The following is a 17,593-nucleotide window of genomic DNA, read 5'->3' on the forward strand; positions in this document are numbered from 1 at the left end:
AACTGAGTTACTGCCAGCGTGAAAATAACAATTCCCTAAACTGTTAATCATTAAATATTACTTTAACTTCACCTCCTGATTCCGTTCAGGTCAAGAAAAGTCCCTGTTTTTTAATAACATAAAGGGAAAAACCTTAAACAAGTCCCTCCCTAGACTAACCAGGATGTTCTTAAGTTTATATGAAATAGTTCAAACTTAAGTCAAGCATATTTGCTGGAGGTCTGCCATGAATAACTAATTACTCGAGTGGAAGGTGTGAATAACTACTCCAGTGGAAGGAATACAGACCACTTGGAGTAGGAGGGGCAAAGGGAGCGTTTTGTTTAAATATTGTTCTTAGATAAAAATTACAGGGGATCACATGCCATAAGTAAACATCACTTGGTTAATAATATCATTGCATTTAGAATTTGTCAAATTTCTAGTTTAACAGTAAAATAATAGTAAATTTTCTTCATACTTGGTACTTTCTTTCCACATTAACATACTGCTGAAATAATTTTTAAAAAGGATAATATTATCTTTAAGTATACTACCTCCACAGGAACTGAGCTGACAATTAGTTTATACTTAACTCCATGCTTGTCAGTAAGAAGTTAATTTTCAACTATACAAGCAGAACATAATCCCCATACATTTTCCTAGTCTGCAATATATGAAAGACAGACACTGGTGAATAACAGAAGTTGAAATTTGAATTGCCCAAATTTTTGCATACCTATGCATGAGGTCTGATTACACTGTACTGCTTCGAGGGCATCACTTTTAATGAAACTCTGGCAAAATCTGGGTAAATACTTGACAGAACAAGTTGACAAGCTGGCTCAAACTCAGTAATTATTCAATACTTTTTTCTGTTGTTGTTGCCATGCAAGAGCAGTATCTGTGAGAAATAGTGACTGGCCAATACATTTCACACTAACCACAGATCAAGCAGTTAAATACTCAAGTTCAGTAACTGGTCCATCCATTATCTGTTAGTTAATCCAGTGCCTTAAAGCATGCAGCACTCAAGTGCTGACAAGTTTCCAGTTTTGTTAAATGCACCGTAATGTGCAGATATTCTTACCCTACAGCATAGCGTATTTCTCTGTCCACTCTCTTGCTAACCTATTGTACCTAATTGGACAAGTATATTTAGCATTAATATATTTATATAAAACAAACAAAGGCTACTTTATGTCATTCTATCCGTGGAAAAAGTTAAAAACATGTAAGGAATAAAAACAATCATTTCAACAAAGATAGGAAAAACATACGAAGCTTTGTTCAAGGGGAAATTCTCAAATTAAAGACCAAGCTGCTACTAAAAAGAGCACCAAAACAACAAAGCTGTCTTTTCTTCCATCTGAGTATCTGTCCTACTTATGCACAGTAAGCCAATAAATGGGGCAACATGTACTTTCAAATATCACCATACTTGTGAGAAAAGGATAGCTTCCTTCTTCCTTACCTTCAAAGATCTAAGCCCCATTGTTTAAATTACTATTGAGAACAGATACTATTTTTACACACAGTTCTCTCCACTTTGGATTTCCCACTAAAAGACTCGCTCAGTACAACTGCTGTTTGAGAAAGCACTCTTCACCAAGTTTGTAAGAATACTGCTCTTATGCAACTCTGTACTTACTTGTCTCTGTCTGTTTTATAGATACGTGCAATCTCTGGCACTAGAGGGTCATCTGGATTTGGATCACATAACAGTGAACAAATGGATAAGAGAACTGTAAAAAAATATATATATATATATCAGTTGCAAAACAGGAGCAATCATCTTCAAGTACAGTTCATTGCATTAGCACAGTGTCAGAATGCTAGAGAACCCAAATAACTTTTCCCCTGACGTATGGCCAAAATAAATTTGCAGCCCACTTTAAATAAATACACACAAGATATGAATCACTTAAAAGTTCATAATGTTTGTGGTTTTTTTTTTTAACCAATTCCCATAACTTTCAGTTAGCACATATAAGAACACTGCTGTTTATCCCCTGCACTGTGATGAAAGGCAACAGTCAATTTAAAGCATGTTATTATGTACTCTGATGAGAAGAATATCCCAAGTTTTAATTACGAAAACGAAGCCTTATTCACTTCTTGATCAGGTTGATTTTTTTCTCTGTACTAAGACAACATACTCTGTTCTGCACTGATAAAGCTACATGCAGGTTGTAAAGAAGAGTAACACTGATGTAGTCTGCATTCTCTACTCTCACAGCAATTTTTGAAAGAAAAACAATAGTGACAACATTAAAAAGTAGGGTATCCACATCCAGATCACAAACCTACACCTTGCACAGACAGGAATTACAAGTTCTATAAAAAAAGGAGTACTTTAATGGATCTTTTGAAGCTACGGTGACCAGTACCTTTGAAGCAAAAAAGAATTTGATCATCATGAAAACATTTAAGCATTCAATGTTATTTAGTACATTAAAATGAAAAAAAAAAAGACAAAGCTTCTACTGCAGCATAACACCAACATATCCTGAAGTATAACTACAAAGTTTAGTTCATGAAGTTCATGCAATGCCAGTGCACAGCAGCTGAAAGCAGCATTTATGAAAAACCACTTTTGTTAACCGCAGAGATGTGACAACATAGCACAGCATGCAATCCCAGATAGACTCATCAAAAAAAAACAACCATCAGCAAACTATGAAGACTTCATTACTAAAAATGAAAGCCATCTTTAAATTGGTATGCAAGCACGTATTTTTACATGGAGAGCAGGAAACAAGCACTGTCTCCACTTTAGGTTGGAATACACGACCACAGTCTTTCTTCAATCCAAATGCAAGTAGTTTACTCTGGGACTAAGCTAGTACGTTCTGCTAAGAATATTGGAGCAAGTAAGCAGTCAGATAAGGCCTTCAAACGGCCCGTTAGAAGAAGGTATTTGAAAAAACAAAACCTTCATTTACAAATATCTTAAGACATTGTTATTAAATTGGCGAAAACACAGGATGGATTTAAAGGAAAACTGAAGAGATGGGCAGGAACTCAAGAGAATTAAAGCTAAAAGCATAGTATCCCACACCAAATGGAAACATTTCTCCCTCACAGAAGTTACCTTTAGAAATAGTTAAAGCAGGAGACCACTGTGATCTTAGAATATCGAGACAAATGCTGCCATTACTGTTAATATTTGGATGATAGATTCTTGTTGTAAATGCAACCTGTAACAAAAAAAAATATATGAAGAGTTCATTTTGATTTATGACAACATCATCTTCTGTTCTCAGCCAAGTTGTCAGTCAACTCAATTTCCTGCTAAAGAAAACAATTAAGCAGTTAAACCCTATCACAGATTCATAGAAAGTACTCTCAATATCCAGCTATCATTCTACTTCAGAGAGAGGGCAAGTGGTAGGCTGTGCTTTAATTGCAGTTGACTGCATGATGATGAAGATGCTCAACCAAAGTGTTTGGAACATGGAAACAGTGCCATCGTGAAGCTGAAGAATTCCAAATGTAATGGTTACTTCCAGCATGCACTTTCATATTGGAAGAAAACTGGCAGACATGCTTTTCTGCAGTTTTACCAGCTATTATTATTTTATAACTACTGCCAAATACTAAAAGATACCATCATCACTAACTTCATGCACTCACCAAGAGTCATGTTTTTATGGAATAACCCAAACTACTATACTGTAAGACTTGACAGCACCCTTAGCAAGAATTCTGTTGTAACACAAAGCTAGTAAGTTCTCTGAACAATCAAGAAAATAAAAAATAAAACCAAATGCTAACCCACAACATTCAGAATTCATGAATTTTCTCCTAAAAACATATGCCAACATACCTATTTTTGTTACAGAGAGGGACCTGGGCATTTTAGATACTGTAAGAATGCAAAAAAAAAAAAAAAAAAAGCAAGTTCTTGACAACATCAGAACACAGATGTTGGCATTTTCTATCCTCTAGTTGGTTCCTTAAAGGCAGCTAACATCACAAATGAGAAAGCAATACTTACCTTAGGTGGTTTGAAAGGGTAGTCTGTAGGAAAGTGAATTGTCAAGAAGAATACACCACCCTGATATGGACTGTCATTCTGCCAAAGTAAACAGATAATTCTCCTTTTATCATCCTTAGGACAAATTCCAAGAAGATGTTGTTTTTAAATACATATAGAAACTTGTTTCAATGGCTGAACTGTCTATTACACCAATGTAACAGACACAGTTAAAATTCAATTACTACTTCCTTAGGTATGTGATACTGAACAGACATCTCTCTTTCCAGATGGACCTCTCTGAGCTGATACTTCAAAGAAAACTTCTCTGCCATTTCACTCAGAACAGTCTGGCAAAAGCACCTCAGTCTCCCTGAGGTGGCCCAACTGAATGGTAATAGAGTGGAAGTACTGCCTAACAAGTTCAAAAAATAATAGTGTTTGGAGTGTATTTGTTATAACCACCCAATTTTACAACAGCCAAGGGCCTCCCATAAGTTCTACCTGTAGCTTAGGTGTTGCTTAGCACTGCAAAAAACTAACAATACATAGCTAACTCCTTGTTCCATGGGGTGTATGTGTGGATGGGGGGGGAAGGGAAAAAAAGAAAGCATCAAGATTAAAAAAAGTTGAGATTAGACAGAATTCTTCCTCTTTTACAGAAAAGAAGTTCAGCATTATCAGGTATGGGAGAGAGTACTGCACATTAACCCTGCAACAAGGCAATGGCCATAGGAATAATTAATTTAGGTCTTAACTATTAACATCTTTTTTGAAAAAGCTGATAGAAAGCAGAGGATAAATGGAGTGACTAAATGTTGATTGTGTAAATTACTAGTTACAAGAAGATGTTGCAAGAAGTTTTTCTTTGAAACTACGATTAAATTTCCTAAGCAAAGATAATAATTTTGCTGTTTAAAGTGAAACCTACAACACAACTCCAGGAGCATGGCTATCAAAAATGAGCGTGGGACACAGAGTACACTTCTGAATTACTTGTTAATTGAATGTCTTTATTCGCTGTAAGAACATTTCACACCAATGTAAGACGACACTTTGTCTTTCTTAGCTACACAGCAGCAAATTAAATTCTTCAACACAAGGGACTAAAAACCTGAAAACACATAGGTCCTATCTCTCACACAATACCCTACCAAAAACCTAGCAATAGATGTAACCTCTTGTATATGGTCAAGGGTACTACATGAGGCCTTAAGAAACAATCCTTTAACTTCACATTTTTGCAAGTGTGGGAGCAAACTGCTCCCAGAATATGTTAAAACTGAAGTTGATGAACTAATACAAGCACTCTTGCATCTTATTAAGAAAATCACAGCCTGTGTAATATCCTGTAACAGAGCAGGTATGCCAGATGATTGGTACTATCCTTGAAGGCACTAAGCAGCACCAGATGAGCACTGGAGCTAACACCACACTGTCAGGCCAATTTTGAAGCAGGAATACAGATCTTTTTGATTGACACCATAGAAACCACACAGGGAAAGAAAGGAGCTGTACAGCGTTAAACCAGAAGCTAAAAATAATATTGCCATTTTAAAATTCAACTGATGTTTAATCTTAATACCTTATAACCATGCAGACACCAGGTACATAAAATCGAACTCAGTACAGTGCAGAACACCTCTTGTATTTCTAATGATTTTGTCTTTTTGAGGCACTTAGTTACAATCAGTGAGGACCAGGGACTTGGGAATGAAGTCATTTTTCCAATGAAGTCAACCTCTGACACACAAACTCAGTGGTGATCTACATAAAACGTGCTTGTAGCAATACAGAAGTAGGACAATACAGCATCATTGATACTTAATTCCTACTCTGAGCCTCACCAGAAGCACAACTTTGGGGCTCCGGGCCTACTAGCATCTGATACTGGTTTCAAGTTATAAAGTTTTCTAAATATAGCTAATTAGCCCTGAGAACTGCAGATGTCAAGTGCTTGTGTGTTATGCTTTTAGTTAGGACAAGTATTTGCTTTCTTTAACAAGGGAATACGAATACTCAGGTTTCAGCTGTGTACTGTACATTTAACATAGGATTCTCAGTCATAACTCAAAGTGTAGAAACAGTTAAATGCAAACAAATTTTCTTGACATAAGGTGATATCAGCTTACATCGTTCTAGAAATTATTTCAGCTCCAATATGAGTCCTGGTATAAATAAGCCAGCAACAAAATTGTGTTCAGACTAATCTTCTTTCTCTTTCATTTTCTGTTACTATGAGGAATACTTCTAGAGCTACTGCCTGATAATGGGAGATTAAAAAAAAAAGCAAAGCAGGGGAAAAAAACCCATGTTCTTCCTGAATAGGAACTACTAGTTTAATATTACATCACAAGAATTAGAATACTTACAGGTCCCATAATTGTGGCTTGCCAATGAAACACTACAAAAGAAAAACTCCGCATTATTATCTAGGCATGGTATACTTTGTGTTAGTAGAGCAAAACTAAAAATCTAAGATTACTTACTGTCATCTCCAACGGGACCTGCTGAACACTGTGCGGGAGGATCGCGAGCTAAGTCACTAAGTTCCTTAGGAAGAAACAAAAAAACAAAGATCTGTTCAGAGAAGGAGCGCTAATGAATTCAACAGTCGTTTGCAATTCTTGTCCAACAAAAACCTCTCAAAGTTTTTCCATGTACAAATACAGAAGAACGTGCAGTAACAACTATTAAATCAACAGATCAGTAACAGAAACATCTTGGTAAAAGACAACTGGCTAAACTGAACACGAAGGTCAACAATTAAGATAACTACACTTTTCCAAGTATCACTACTTTTTATTCCTCTTAAGACACTCCTGTTGGAAAAGTGACAAAGGGAACAGGACACTGAGCCTGAAGGGGGCTAAGCCTAACCAGTTTCTGATCATGATTTTCAAGGATTAAGTCTTAGCCAGAGAAACCTTAAGCTGGAAATGAGAAAGCCGTGGTTAGTTTTCATGACACAGAAAGCACTGTGTGTATAACATTCAATACTAACATTCAGAACAACCAGAAACTCAGTTGCTTTTTTCCCCACTGCCTCCAGCAGGAATATATTTTTCATAAGATAAAGCAGACAAGTAAATTGAAGATGTTGACAAATACTGGAACCAGGCAAAGTATGTGCACTTTTAATTTTAAACTTTACATTTATGACAGTTGTGCCTTTAAAATTCTGAATAACTAAGATGCAGAAACCAGATCCCCCTGCTCCCTTGTTTCACAGGGAACAAAAACAGAAACTCAGAATGGAGGATTCCTTGTCTGGTATCAAGATCGCGGTGATCAATCTCAGAAACTCTGGATTCATTTAAACGCTCTGTAGGTTACTTGACTGGATGGTGCGTTTTCTAACAAAACGTTAGAAATGTTAGAATACTTTCAGTTAGAGAACATAGCAAATACCTTCCCTCCTTCCTGCTGTTTTTTGAAGCTAAAAATGGCTTCAGGAACTTGTCTAAAACTGCACTCGTCAAGGCATTTGAAGTCACAGGAACGGGGAAAACCTTCAGTCCTTCTCCCAGATATTAGCAGTCGCACCCAAGTTACTTACTACAGGCCCACACAAGCCATTAAAACAAGAACTTTCCATTACATTCTCAGACTTCTAAGGAACCCAGGCATACCTATTATGTTGGAAACACGCACATTTGGACCAGAGAGCAACCAGCTCTGTCTGGGAAAACTCTGACGCCTATCTTTTAGATTTGACAAATTCTACATTTGATGAAAATTTAGTAAACGTAAGCCAAAACAAGATGAGAAGAAAAATACATTCCTTCCAATGTGAATACCTTGTTCTTGCAAACACAGGAAGAGAGGAAAACACTACTCCAACGTGTTGAAGCCCATAGGTTCTAAGAGCACTGGAGACCATTATTATCACTCCTTATACATGTTGATTTTCATTACCTTTCCAATTAACAAGATTTGAACTTTGAACTGGAATGAGAGCGTGCAGACAAGATGGAATTGTATCTATCAGTTTTCATAAGCAATGGCACAGTGGAATGAGTGCTCTCATCCATTTCACCACTGCTGTCATTTGTGAGAGTGGACAACAGCACTCTCTGGAGCACAGAGAAGCCCTTCACAGCACACCCTTCTATCACACAGGGACCCCCCAGCAATAACAGGGGAGCGCTGGGACATTCTTACTTCTGATATGAAATCTCTGCTCAGGTCCACATGTTGTTCTGTGGACTTGTTGGGTTAGATTTACATCATCTATGTAAAGACAAAGAAGAAATGTAACATCTTTCATATTGAAAGCTTTTTGTTGCTTTGTCTTTTATTTTCAGGTTTCCCCTCAACACACACTTAGCAGGTAAAGGAAGTCCTGTTAAGCAGGCCGACTTCTCATCTAAATGCCTTTCCAATTACAAGAATGATCAGTTGATTGTTTATGATATCCGGGAAAAAAATTCCGCTTAAAATAAACTGTAGCAAAGGAAGATGCAGAAAGACTATCATTATATTTTAACGTACTTATGCTGTTATTACTACATTATTTGATTTAATCTGGGAAGAAGATCTTATTTCTGGAAAACTATTACGGGGACTAAGAACTATGAAATGGCTCTTCACTAAGTTTATAGAAATTATGAAGACAAGAAGGGCAAGAAAAGACCAGCCTACAAGTGGAAAGTCAGAGGTACGTACAATAGCCTAGAGAGCTCTTCTAAAAGTATTGCTCTCTTCAGAGAAACAAGAAAACAGCATTCAAGTTAAAAAGCAGTTGACAACTGCTTTTAACACAGCAGAGAAATCTGAGTATATCAATAACTCCAGTAGGAAAAGCAAGCAAGTAGAACTGCAAATGTAAGAAAAGTACTTAAGAAGCGTCAATGAAAACTTCATAAAAAAAAAAGATTTCAGTAATTTTAAGAATAATTTACAAACTGAAACATGAGTTTGCACGCTCCAGTAATCCAAGACTCAAAATGCAGGTCCATAGAGAGTTAGCCCTTTTAACTACGGAAACGAGTCTGGGGAACAGGCAAGCAGTGATTTTCATAAACTAAAGGTCTCAAGTTTTGTCTGGCCCAAAACACTGAAGTACAAAAAATAACCTAATTGTGCTAAACAAAGCAATTCAAAGAAGAGATAAGGCCAGGAACATGATACATTACTCAGTATTTCCATCACAGAACAAGTGATTTACTGACTAAAGTCAGAAATACAAGAGAGGTAGCACTCATTCTTGTATTCTCTTCACAATCCCTTAGGTACCACAGTCATAAGAATAAAATTGGGAAGGAAGCTGTTTGTCTCGGCAGTGTAAGTGCTGGGGAAGAACTGAGGCAGACGCAAGTAACAACAGCCAGTTCTTCCTGCTCCCAGTAACGCCAGGCTGATATTTACCTTGTTGGTAGTGTGCGACACCTCTCAGCTACACAAAAGGAGGGAGGGCTTTCTCTAAAAACGGGGCACAAAGTTCTCTCCATAACTTTGAGAGCTGCCTGCTTCTGAGACAGCTCTGCTGAACGCAAGGGGGGAACTGGAAGAAGTAGAAACTGGGCAGGCACAGACATACAGCTGTGACACAGTGCATTTGTTCAGGAAGGGGAGGAGCCTCCTCTCTAGCAACCCAGCAGCAGACCCAACACTGACCTTCCTCTCTAGCTCAGCCACCGAGACCAACCATTCCACAACAGGCAGATGCTTTATCTGACAGTATTGCTGAAAGCAGAACTAAGACTGGTAATTGCCAGAGGCTGATAAAAGCTCCAAATTGTTCCCCAGCTTTCACCCATTTCTCACTAATAAGGTACGACCACATCAAGTATCACCCTATAAAGTGGTGTTTAATATTTAAGAATATAAAACGCTAAAAACATTCCCCAGTGCTGCTCTAAGCATAAGGGCTTTATGATGCTCACACTCCTTCTGCTGCACTGCCTATCTTCAGCTCTGCAGCTTTTTTGCTTACACCCAGTTTCAGTGGCGCTCCTCTTTGTTAAGGTATACACCGAGTTACATCTCAAACTGTTTCAAAAATACCCAAAGTAGAACCCACACTTTCCTGGAGCCAGCTGCTCTATTTTTCATTTTCCAGGTGGCTTAGCAAAAATAGGTATTTTCCCAAGAAGCCGATTCCCAAGGCTTTACGTGGAAACGTTTGCACACAGGCTGGCTCAGGGGTGCACTGCACACCCACTTGGAAAGGATGAGTCTTGAATTACAGCCATGACTAGTAGTCTCTGGCTCTGCCACAGGTTTCCGGTGTAGCTCCAGCGTATCACCACCGTTGCCCCAGTTTCCAAATATAAAGTTGCGATAGCTCCTGCTCCTCCCAAGGGAAGATTAGTCACACAGCATTTTGCAGGTTTAAGCACTATTTAAGGAGCGAGCACCCATGCCAGAGGACAGTGGCAGCATATACAGGGTGACACATAGGTACACTTTTGCACCAGTTTTGGAAAAGTTATGGAAAAGTGGAAGTACGACAACATCAACAGGCAGCCCCGCTTCCACACCACGTGCCATGGTTTGCTGCCAGTTTCACATTAAGGCTGTAGTAAATGTAGTTTTATTGGAAAATTCTCACACACCTCTCCCTATATAAGTTCATAAAATTAGCCAAGAAATAAACCAAACACTGAAAACACTAACTAACTGCTTGTTTTGCATAAAAGTATGGCATACGCTTCTACTGGAGATGTAAAACACTGGCAAGTGACTGTGAATGCAGGACTATGATCGTAGGTGATATTACAAATGACAGGAATGCCACTTTTCAAAAACAAATGGACAGAAGAGCTCTGAAGAAGCCTCACACAATTCCTCTCCGCTGGTTGCTTACAAAAAGATTACAGCAGTCATTTAAATGGTGAAGAAAATTCAAAGAATGTTTTAAGAATGACCAAAGATGCCTCGCCCAAACGCACAAGCAAGACTGTGAAGGTAAATACTTAAGGCAAGAAGCTTCTCACAAGTGTCCAAGCCTCAGCAAATCCAGTAGCAAATGACGGCTTGCTGCATAAGCAAGCTGCCTTCCCACATGCAACCGAGCCGAGCAGAGTCAGTGCCAGCCCCTTTGCTTCCCACTTCTCAGAACTCATGCTCCCTGTGGCTCCACTGCTGCATTTTTCTAGTTTAAGCTGGAAACAGCCAGAGCTTTATTTTTAATGATGGCAGCAGCTGACTTACATACAGAGTGGCAAAACACATGAGTGGCAACTCATCTTCACAGCCATAAATGCACAGTCAAATTTAATACTGGTTTGCGACGCAATTACTCGCTGAAATCATAAACTAACAGCTTTCTGGTCTTGTCAAGAAACAACAGGGATGACGTGCTATAAGTTTTCAGATGCTAACTTGTATTGCATGAGAGGGAAGGGAAGGTAACCATCAGTTACACCAGAAGTTTAAAAAAAACAACAACAAACCAACAACAAGCAAACAAAAACATCACTTAAGCCAAACAAAAAGCAGCACTCATTAATCAGAGTGTTTGTCTAACACAGTCAGCGTCATAAACAGTTCAAACACTAAGCATCCAAAAATTCACCACTCTATTAGTCTTTGGTCATTAGCTCACTGCTGAAAACAGCTTAAAAAAGAAAGGATTGGAAGCAGCTATAAACAGAGGGGAAGAACGTTTAAGCCTGTTTGAAGATTAAGAAGTGTCAGCCAGCAAAGAACTACTGCTTTATCCCACACACCTGCATTCACATTTGTTTCAGCATGAAAATTAACTTTCCTTGGAAGCAGAAAATAACAGTTTGAAAAACATGGACTTTTAAGCTGAACAGGAACGTGCTGGTACAAAACATAGAACAAGTGTAACCAGCAGAAAATTATCAGTTGTAAACAAGCTGGCCTTTTGGTTAGCACTTAAAACTAAGGATTAAAAAAATACGTACAATGATAACGCATAATAAAGATGTAGGCTGAAGTTTACAGACGACAGCAAGGGCCGAAGAGCACAGTACTTCTTAAGAAACGCAAGGCACCACAACCAGGAAGGTAACAGTGGTGATAATCCCCATCATCATCATTTTGCACGTTCTACTTTTCAGGCTCGTTCTTTCTGTACTCTTTAGTATTAAAGCTTTCAGCTTACCCACTGCACGCTGCTCACACTATGTCTGGCAACAATATCATAATGATGTATTAAAAAAAATAGACAGTGAAATACCCAATTTTTAAACCTAGGAATCAAAGGAGGAAATGCAAGATTGCTGTGTAAGTTTAATAAAGTCATTTTGTGTGCTTGGACTGTGATACCAACTACTCCAATGTCTACAAGCTATCTTTTACAAGAACCTACCTTCCACTGTCTGAGACACTGGTGAATGAAGCTATTGTCTACAGCTCTTCTCACCTGTTCTCGGGTTTGGAAGGTGTACAATGTAGGTAATGGTTTCCAGCAAATTTCACTGTTAGTGCAGCTGAAGTGGCACTACTCTACTCCAAACCTTCCCAGAGTACACCTCTGCAAACTGGCAGATCTGACAGGGAAAAAAAGATCACTCACTGAAAGCATTCAGAAAGAATTCAAAAAAGGTGGCAGCAACTCACCTACAGTTGGGCTTTGGACTCAAAAGTATGGCTTTTTTTACTCCAAAGTAACCAAAATCCGCAGCTATATTACCAAAGATGAAGAAAATCCGACCTCTTTAAGCACTTGAATTCTAACGTGTTAACAGCTACCATTCCCTGAGAATAACAGCACTACTAAAACACATGCTCCCAGCTCAGGACATGATCGTGCACACTGACTAAAAAGTTCTGAAGGATAAGTGCAAAGTACCTGTTCACTACGTCTTCCTTCAGTGATAACTGCGTGTTTTACCTCTGCCTTCCCCAAGCTCTCTCGTACCGGAACCCTGAAACTTGTCATGCTTTTTATTCACAGATTTCTCCTCTGAGAACCACACCTACCATCTGTTCTGTGACCCAGGACTACAGGGCAGCGCTCCCAGACAAAGGTCAGCAGTGAAAGTCAGCCACAAGGGGAGAAGTATGCTATGCCCAGCTAAACGAAACTAGATGACTGAGGAAGGCAGGGGCACATTAAATTCAGCAGATAAACTCAAAATGATGCACTTGGAAAAAACTTACGTTCAAAGTGTGGCACTCTGATCCAATCACCACTGCTCAAGAATGAGATTTTGGCATTGCGACAGTTTCACACCAGCGCTAGCTGGATGCTGGGCCTTGAGGTGAGGGCCTCCCGCCATCTTGCTGCCCAGCACTCGAGGCCCCCACCAGAAGCAGCAGGTATCTGGGATCCACACAACAGTAGCATGCCAGAGTTCACCAGGCTTCATCAAGTAACAGCCTTGGGAATGGTCCTGAACAGGGCAGGTTTTTACAGAAATCGCAAGTGGCCTTAATTGTCTGCTTGACCTCTAAGTCTCCACTTAATTAAAGATGCAAGAATTCTCCTTGTTCTCAAGAAATGCATGGAAAAGAGGACTATGTGACAGAAAGTCATCAAATTAATATTGTGATGAACAATGCCACATCTGTAATGATGTGGAGTGTGGTTAATCTATTGTTTAGATGTAGTCTGGAAGACCATCTAAAATTTAAATATTTAAACTAAATGAAAATGAACTCTCCTGTAACAAAGTTCTTTTGACTCTGACTGTTCCTTGTTTTGCATGAACTCCCAGATGCACACAAAAGCTAACAATAGACACATACCATTACGGGGATATTTCATGAACGTGCCAGCATGCCACTGTGGAGGTAATTATTTCACTATTTTATTTACAGCTGCACAATTCTGCTACCATCTTACGCTGCTGTGTACAACCACAATGTGTCAATGTTCAGAGCAGCAAGTGGCAGAGGCAGAACTAAGGACAGGCTAGACAATTAGGTACATCTACTCATACTGAGCCAATGACGTAAACACATTCCCAGGTAGTTCCTGAGGGTAAACTCCAGATGCTCTGATACTTGTCTCAGCTATCTGAGACATGGATGAGAACATGGATGTCCAGAAGGGTCTTTAGGAGAAGACAGAAACAACAAAAAAACCACAAGTGTTTATAAGTGTATTTAAGAAGAGACTGCAGCTGCTACCCTGAACCGCTGCAACAGAATAAGGGGCACCACTCATCTTGAAAATCATCATTCAGGAAGTTCTCCTACACTGTTCAATGAAAGAACATAGCAAGCCCAAGTTTAAGAGGAGAAAAAGCTTGCAGTCATCCGACTTACAGTACTGGCTGGCATTATTACTTGGATAGGCAAGCAAAGGCTGGGAAGTATTACCTTAGAGCAGACTGTTTACCAGGAACCCGAAGCTGCTGCTGGCAGAGGATGAAGTGCTGAGCACCTGGCCAGCCCAGCTGCAGCATCCAGAGGAAGCTCCCCGTAAAAGCAGCTGAGCGCAGCACACAGCACAGCTTTCATGCCCCTTCCACCCAGCTGACCTACAGCACGCCAGTACCCACCCCCAGTTCTGCTGCAGCTCTGGTGTCCAGATGGAAAGGATTAAATTTCTGTTTCATCACTCTTCCACTGGGTCAGAGCACTTGCAAAGCAGTCTGAAATCCTCCTTTTTTAAAAACTAGAACAAAAAATAACCGATTGTATTGGGAAAAACTGGAGGAAACCTTGCAGAAGTCTAACGTACCACGTCTCTCAAAGGGATGAGGGTCAGAACAAAGGCTTCCTGTACACAAAATTTTAATATCAAAGCTTAGTATTGATGAAAAGGCTCTCGATAACGCTTAAAACAATAGTAATAATAAAAAACATCTCCTTCCCTTCAGCTTTCCGTCTGGAATCCTGCAATGCTCTGTGTGGCTCACTTTTCAGTTATAAACTTTGTCCTGAAGTGTTTCACAAAGGGTTGAGAAAGGCATGGATGCTGACTTGAACTTGTGAACATGATTTTAACTAGCTTTTTGAATGGCTTGCTCAGCACAACATACCACATTTCATGTAACAGATCAGCACCCCATGAAAAACCCACTAAAGATTTTCTGGAAAAAAAAGAAAAAACAAAAAACACCTCCAAAAACACCTCCAATACCTCCCCCATTTAGAGCCTGAGGTATTAAATGCAGGCTCGAGAAGTTCACAAAACCATCCAGCTTGTGCAGTTCAATATAGCTGAATACTCTCTTCTGTCAAGTTGGCTTCAACAGGAATTATGTTTAAAAACGTGCTGCTGTCTGCAAACATGTACACATTATCACCGCAGCTCTCACTTCTTACCCCAGCTAGTTTAGTTTTTTTTTTTCTGTGTATTACATAGGCAGATAACTACATCACCTCTGTCACGGGAGAAAATGCACACCCATAACTCAACGTTCCAATGTGAGCTGCAGCATGTTAGCCCGAACCATCAACAGAAGTCAGTCTATCCTGAGATAGACCTAATAGTGGAGTGCAGACCACATGCTCCCATCTGCCAGCTCTGATGCACAGGGGAGGGACCTACAGCAGAACACAGGGCAGACAGTTTAAGCAGAGAAACCTTAATATCTGCAACAGAAAGATTTATCTGAGATGGCGCATCAAGACCATAATCTGAACTGCACACAGGCTCTGCCCCTTTTCACTCCCCTTTAGCAGCTGTTGCCATGGCTCCACAAGGCATAGAACCTCTTGTCCCCCTCCTTCCCTCCTCAGCTCAGCGTAGCCCAGCCCAGCCGGCACAGGGGCTGCTGCCAGGCTGCCGAGGTGCTCAAGGCAAGGGGGAAACAGAGATGCCTCGGGCAGGAGGCAATTCACTGCTGCACTCTCTGCAGCTGCTGCTACAGCTGTTTACAGCCTTCCCGTCTGTGTCCCCCTCTTGGTTACCCATTCTCATAACAGTGCAAAGAAGGGCACTGCTGCTATGGCTCTGCTTACTGACTGCAGGCAGCTGAAGAGAGCTCATTTCACAAAATTCCACAGCAGCTCTCTTGGAGAAGAGATATTCGCGTAGGGAATAATATCAAAAGCACTGGCTTGCTTTCAAAAAACAAATCTTTAAAAGCTGGAATGATCGTAAAGAAAATGCTGGCCAGACAGCCTTTTACCCAGTGCATTATCCCACCCAAACCCTTCAGCACAGCAGAGTCTGTGAGGTATGCAAGTACCTATCTAATGGCATATTGATCTCCAAAGTTCTGTAAATTACTTAAGAGGGATGACAGCCCCTTTCTCCGCCCATCCCAACACACACATCTAAAGATCTGTGCTGACTGGGAGCCCATTTCACAAACACAGCGCCCAGTTAACAGGGAGAAATCTTTACATTCCTGCAGCTTAAACATGCTAGTTAAGGAATCTTTCATTTTCCACTCTCACCAGGAACGACCAGCTCCTGAAGTAGGACCTTCACAGTAAGCACTGGACTTGAACACGGGTAGCAAATCTACCCACTTCAGGAGTGTTATTTACATTTTAATAACATTCATTTTATAGTACAAATGTAACTTCTGACTATCTAATCCTAAACAGAATGTAACCGATGACAGCTTTCAGCTGATGCTAAATAATTTTATTCTGGTTTAAAACAAGCAAGCAAACAAAACCCCAAAGTTGTTCCACACGACTTCTTCCCAAGCAGCACACAGTAGAACCTCGTGATTTGAAAAGCCCCAATCCAAGATGACCTTTCTAACCACAAAGCGGTGAAGCCACATGGTGTTATCTACTTGAGACAGAACTTGGCCTATCCGGGCATACTCAAAACAGTTACAGTGAAATAACTATCCAAAGGTACTGCAAAACATACGATGCATTCACAAAGGTTAAAGCATTTCACCAACTGTGTTTCACTAGCTAGTTAACCTTAGTTTTCTGAGCTCTAACCATATAAATCCAGACTTATTTCGAGACATTAATTCAAAGCATAAGATAAATCAAGTAACTTCAAATTATTCAACAACTCTGAATGAGCCCAGCAAACTAAGTCTAAAATTACCTCCCAAAATAAAGTAATGCAGCTTTTATTTAGAGAAGAAAACCTCATTCCCAAGAGCTAGCTTTTCTAGTTAAGCTCTTACATTTTTGTCCCAAGTTAAAAACAAAGTGGTTACAAAGAAACACTAAGAAGGTTTTATAGCCTTTTACCTGGATCACCTGTACAAAAGCTACACCTTTGGTTAAAGTGACGCAGATTTGTCACGCTACCTTCATCCCTGCACACTGCGTTCCATCTCTTACAAATATTACTGTCTCCAGGGTTAGCAGCATCTCTTACTCTGAGCATTTGGAGGAGGGTGGGGGGGGAATAAAGCTGCAATTAAATACACATCCAGGAACAGTGCCGGAGGCTGTAACCTTGAGGAAAATCATTTTTCAGCCTTGTCTGCCATTGCCAGTGGAAGCCCTCTATCTGTACGTAAACACAGATAAATGGTTTTGCCATCTTCAGCCTTTAGCTTCCAGGATGCCAACTCCTCTGAAGTTTTTCCAGTGAATTACCCCCAGCACAAAGACGATGGCTTGCACTGCGTTTAACCAAACGGACACAAAACACAGCTGGCAGAACCTCTGTCAAGGATTTCACAGAAAAGGCATTTCATATATACACACTTCCACCTCCTGTGGTTGCTCTACATGTAGGCCTTGTATACCACTTCACTCCAATGCATGTTTATAGCACTGGAAGAATGGATACGTATCAGTGATATCTCCACAAGTTTTACCTGTTTGATATATTCC

General features: G+C 39.9%; 1 protein-coding gene across 4 annotated transcripts in view; it reads right to left on the reverse strand.

Annotated features, from left to right (window-relative positions):
* UBE2D3 (ubiquitin conjugating enzyme E2 D3) overlaps window positions 1-17,593 on the reverse strand; it is a 33,724-nt gene that overhangs the window by 1,507 nt on the left and 14,624 nt on the right. For 3 of the 4 annotated variants that reach the window (XM_015285431.4, NM_001031153.2, XM_015285430.3), the window contains exons 2-6: window positions 6,448-6,511; window positions 6,331-6,362; window positions 3,980-4,057; window positions 3,074-3,179; window positions 1,631-1,724 (exon numbers count right to left, since the gene is read on the reverse strand). In XM_015285431.4, the coding sequence (XP_015140917.1) occupies window positions 1,631-1,724; window positions 3,074-3,179; window positions 3,980-4,057; window positions 6,331-6,362; window position 6,448 (311 nt within the window). In that variant the 5' untranslated portion in view covers window positions 6,449-6,511. Of the gene's footprint in view, window positions 1-1,069; window positions 1,120-1,630; window positions 1,725-3,073; window positions 3,180-3,979; window positions 4,058-6,330; window positions 6,363-6,447; window positions 6,512-17,593 lie in introns of all 4 variants that reach the window. The other variant, XM_015285429.3, reaches the window with a different exon arrangement.

Source organism: Gallus gallus, chromosome 4, assembly GCF_016699485.2.
Source record: "Gallus gallus isolate bGalGal1 chromosome 4, bGalGal1.mat.broiler.GRCg7b, whole genome shotgun sequence".
Classification (NCBI taxonomy): domain Eukaryota; kingdom Metazoa; phylum Chordata; class Aves; order Galliformes; family Phasianidae; genus Gallus; species Gallus gallus.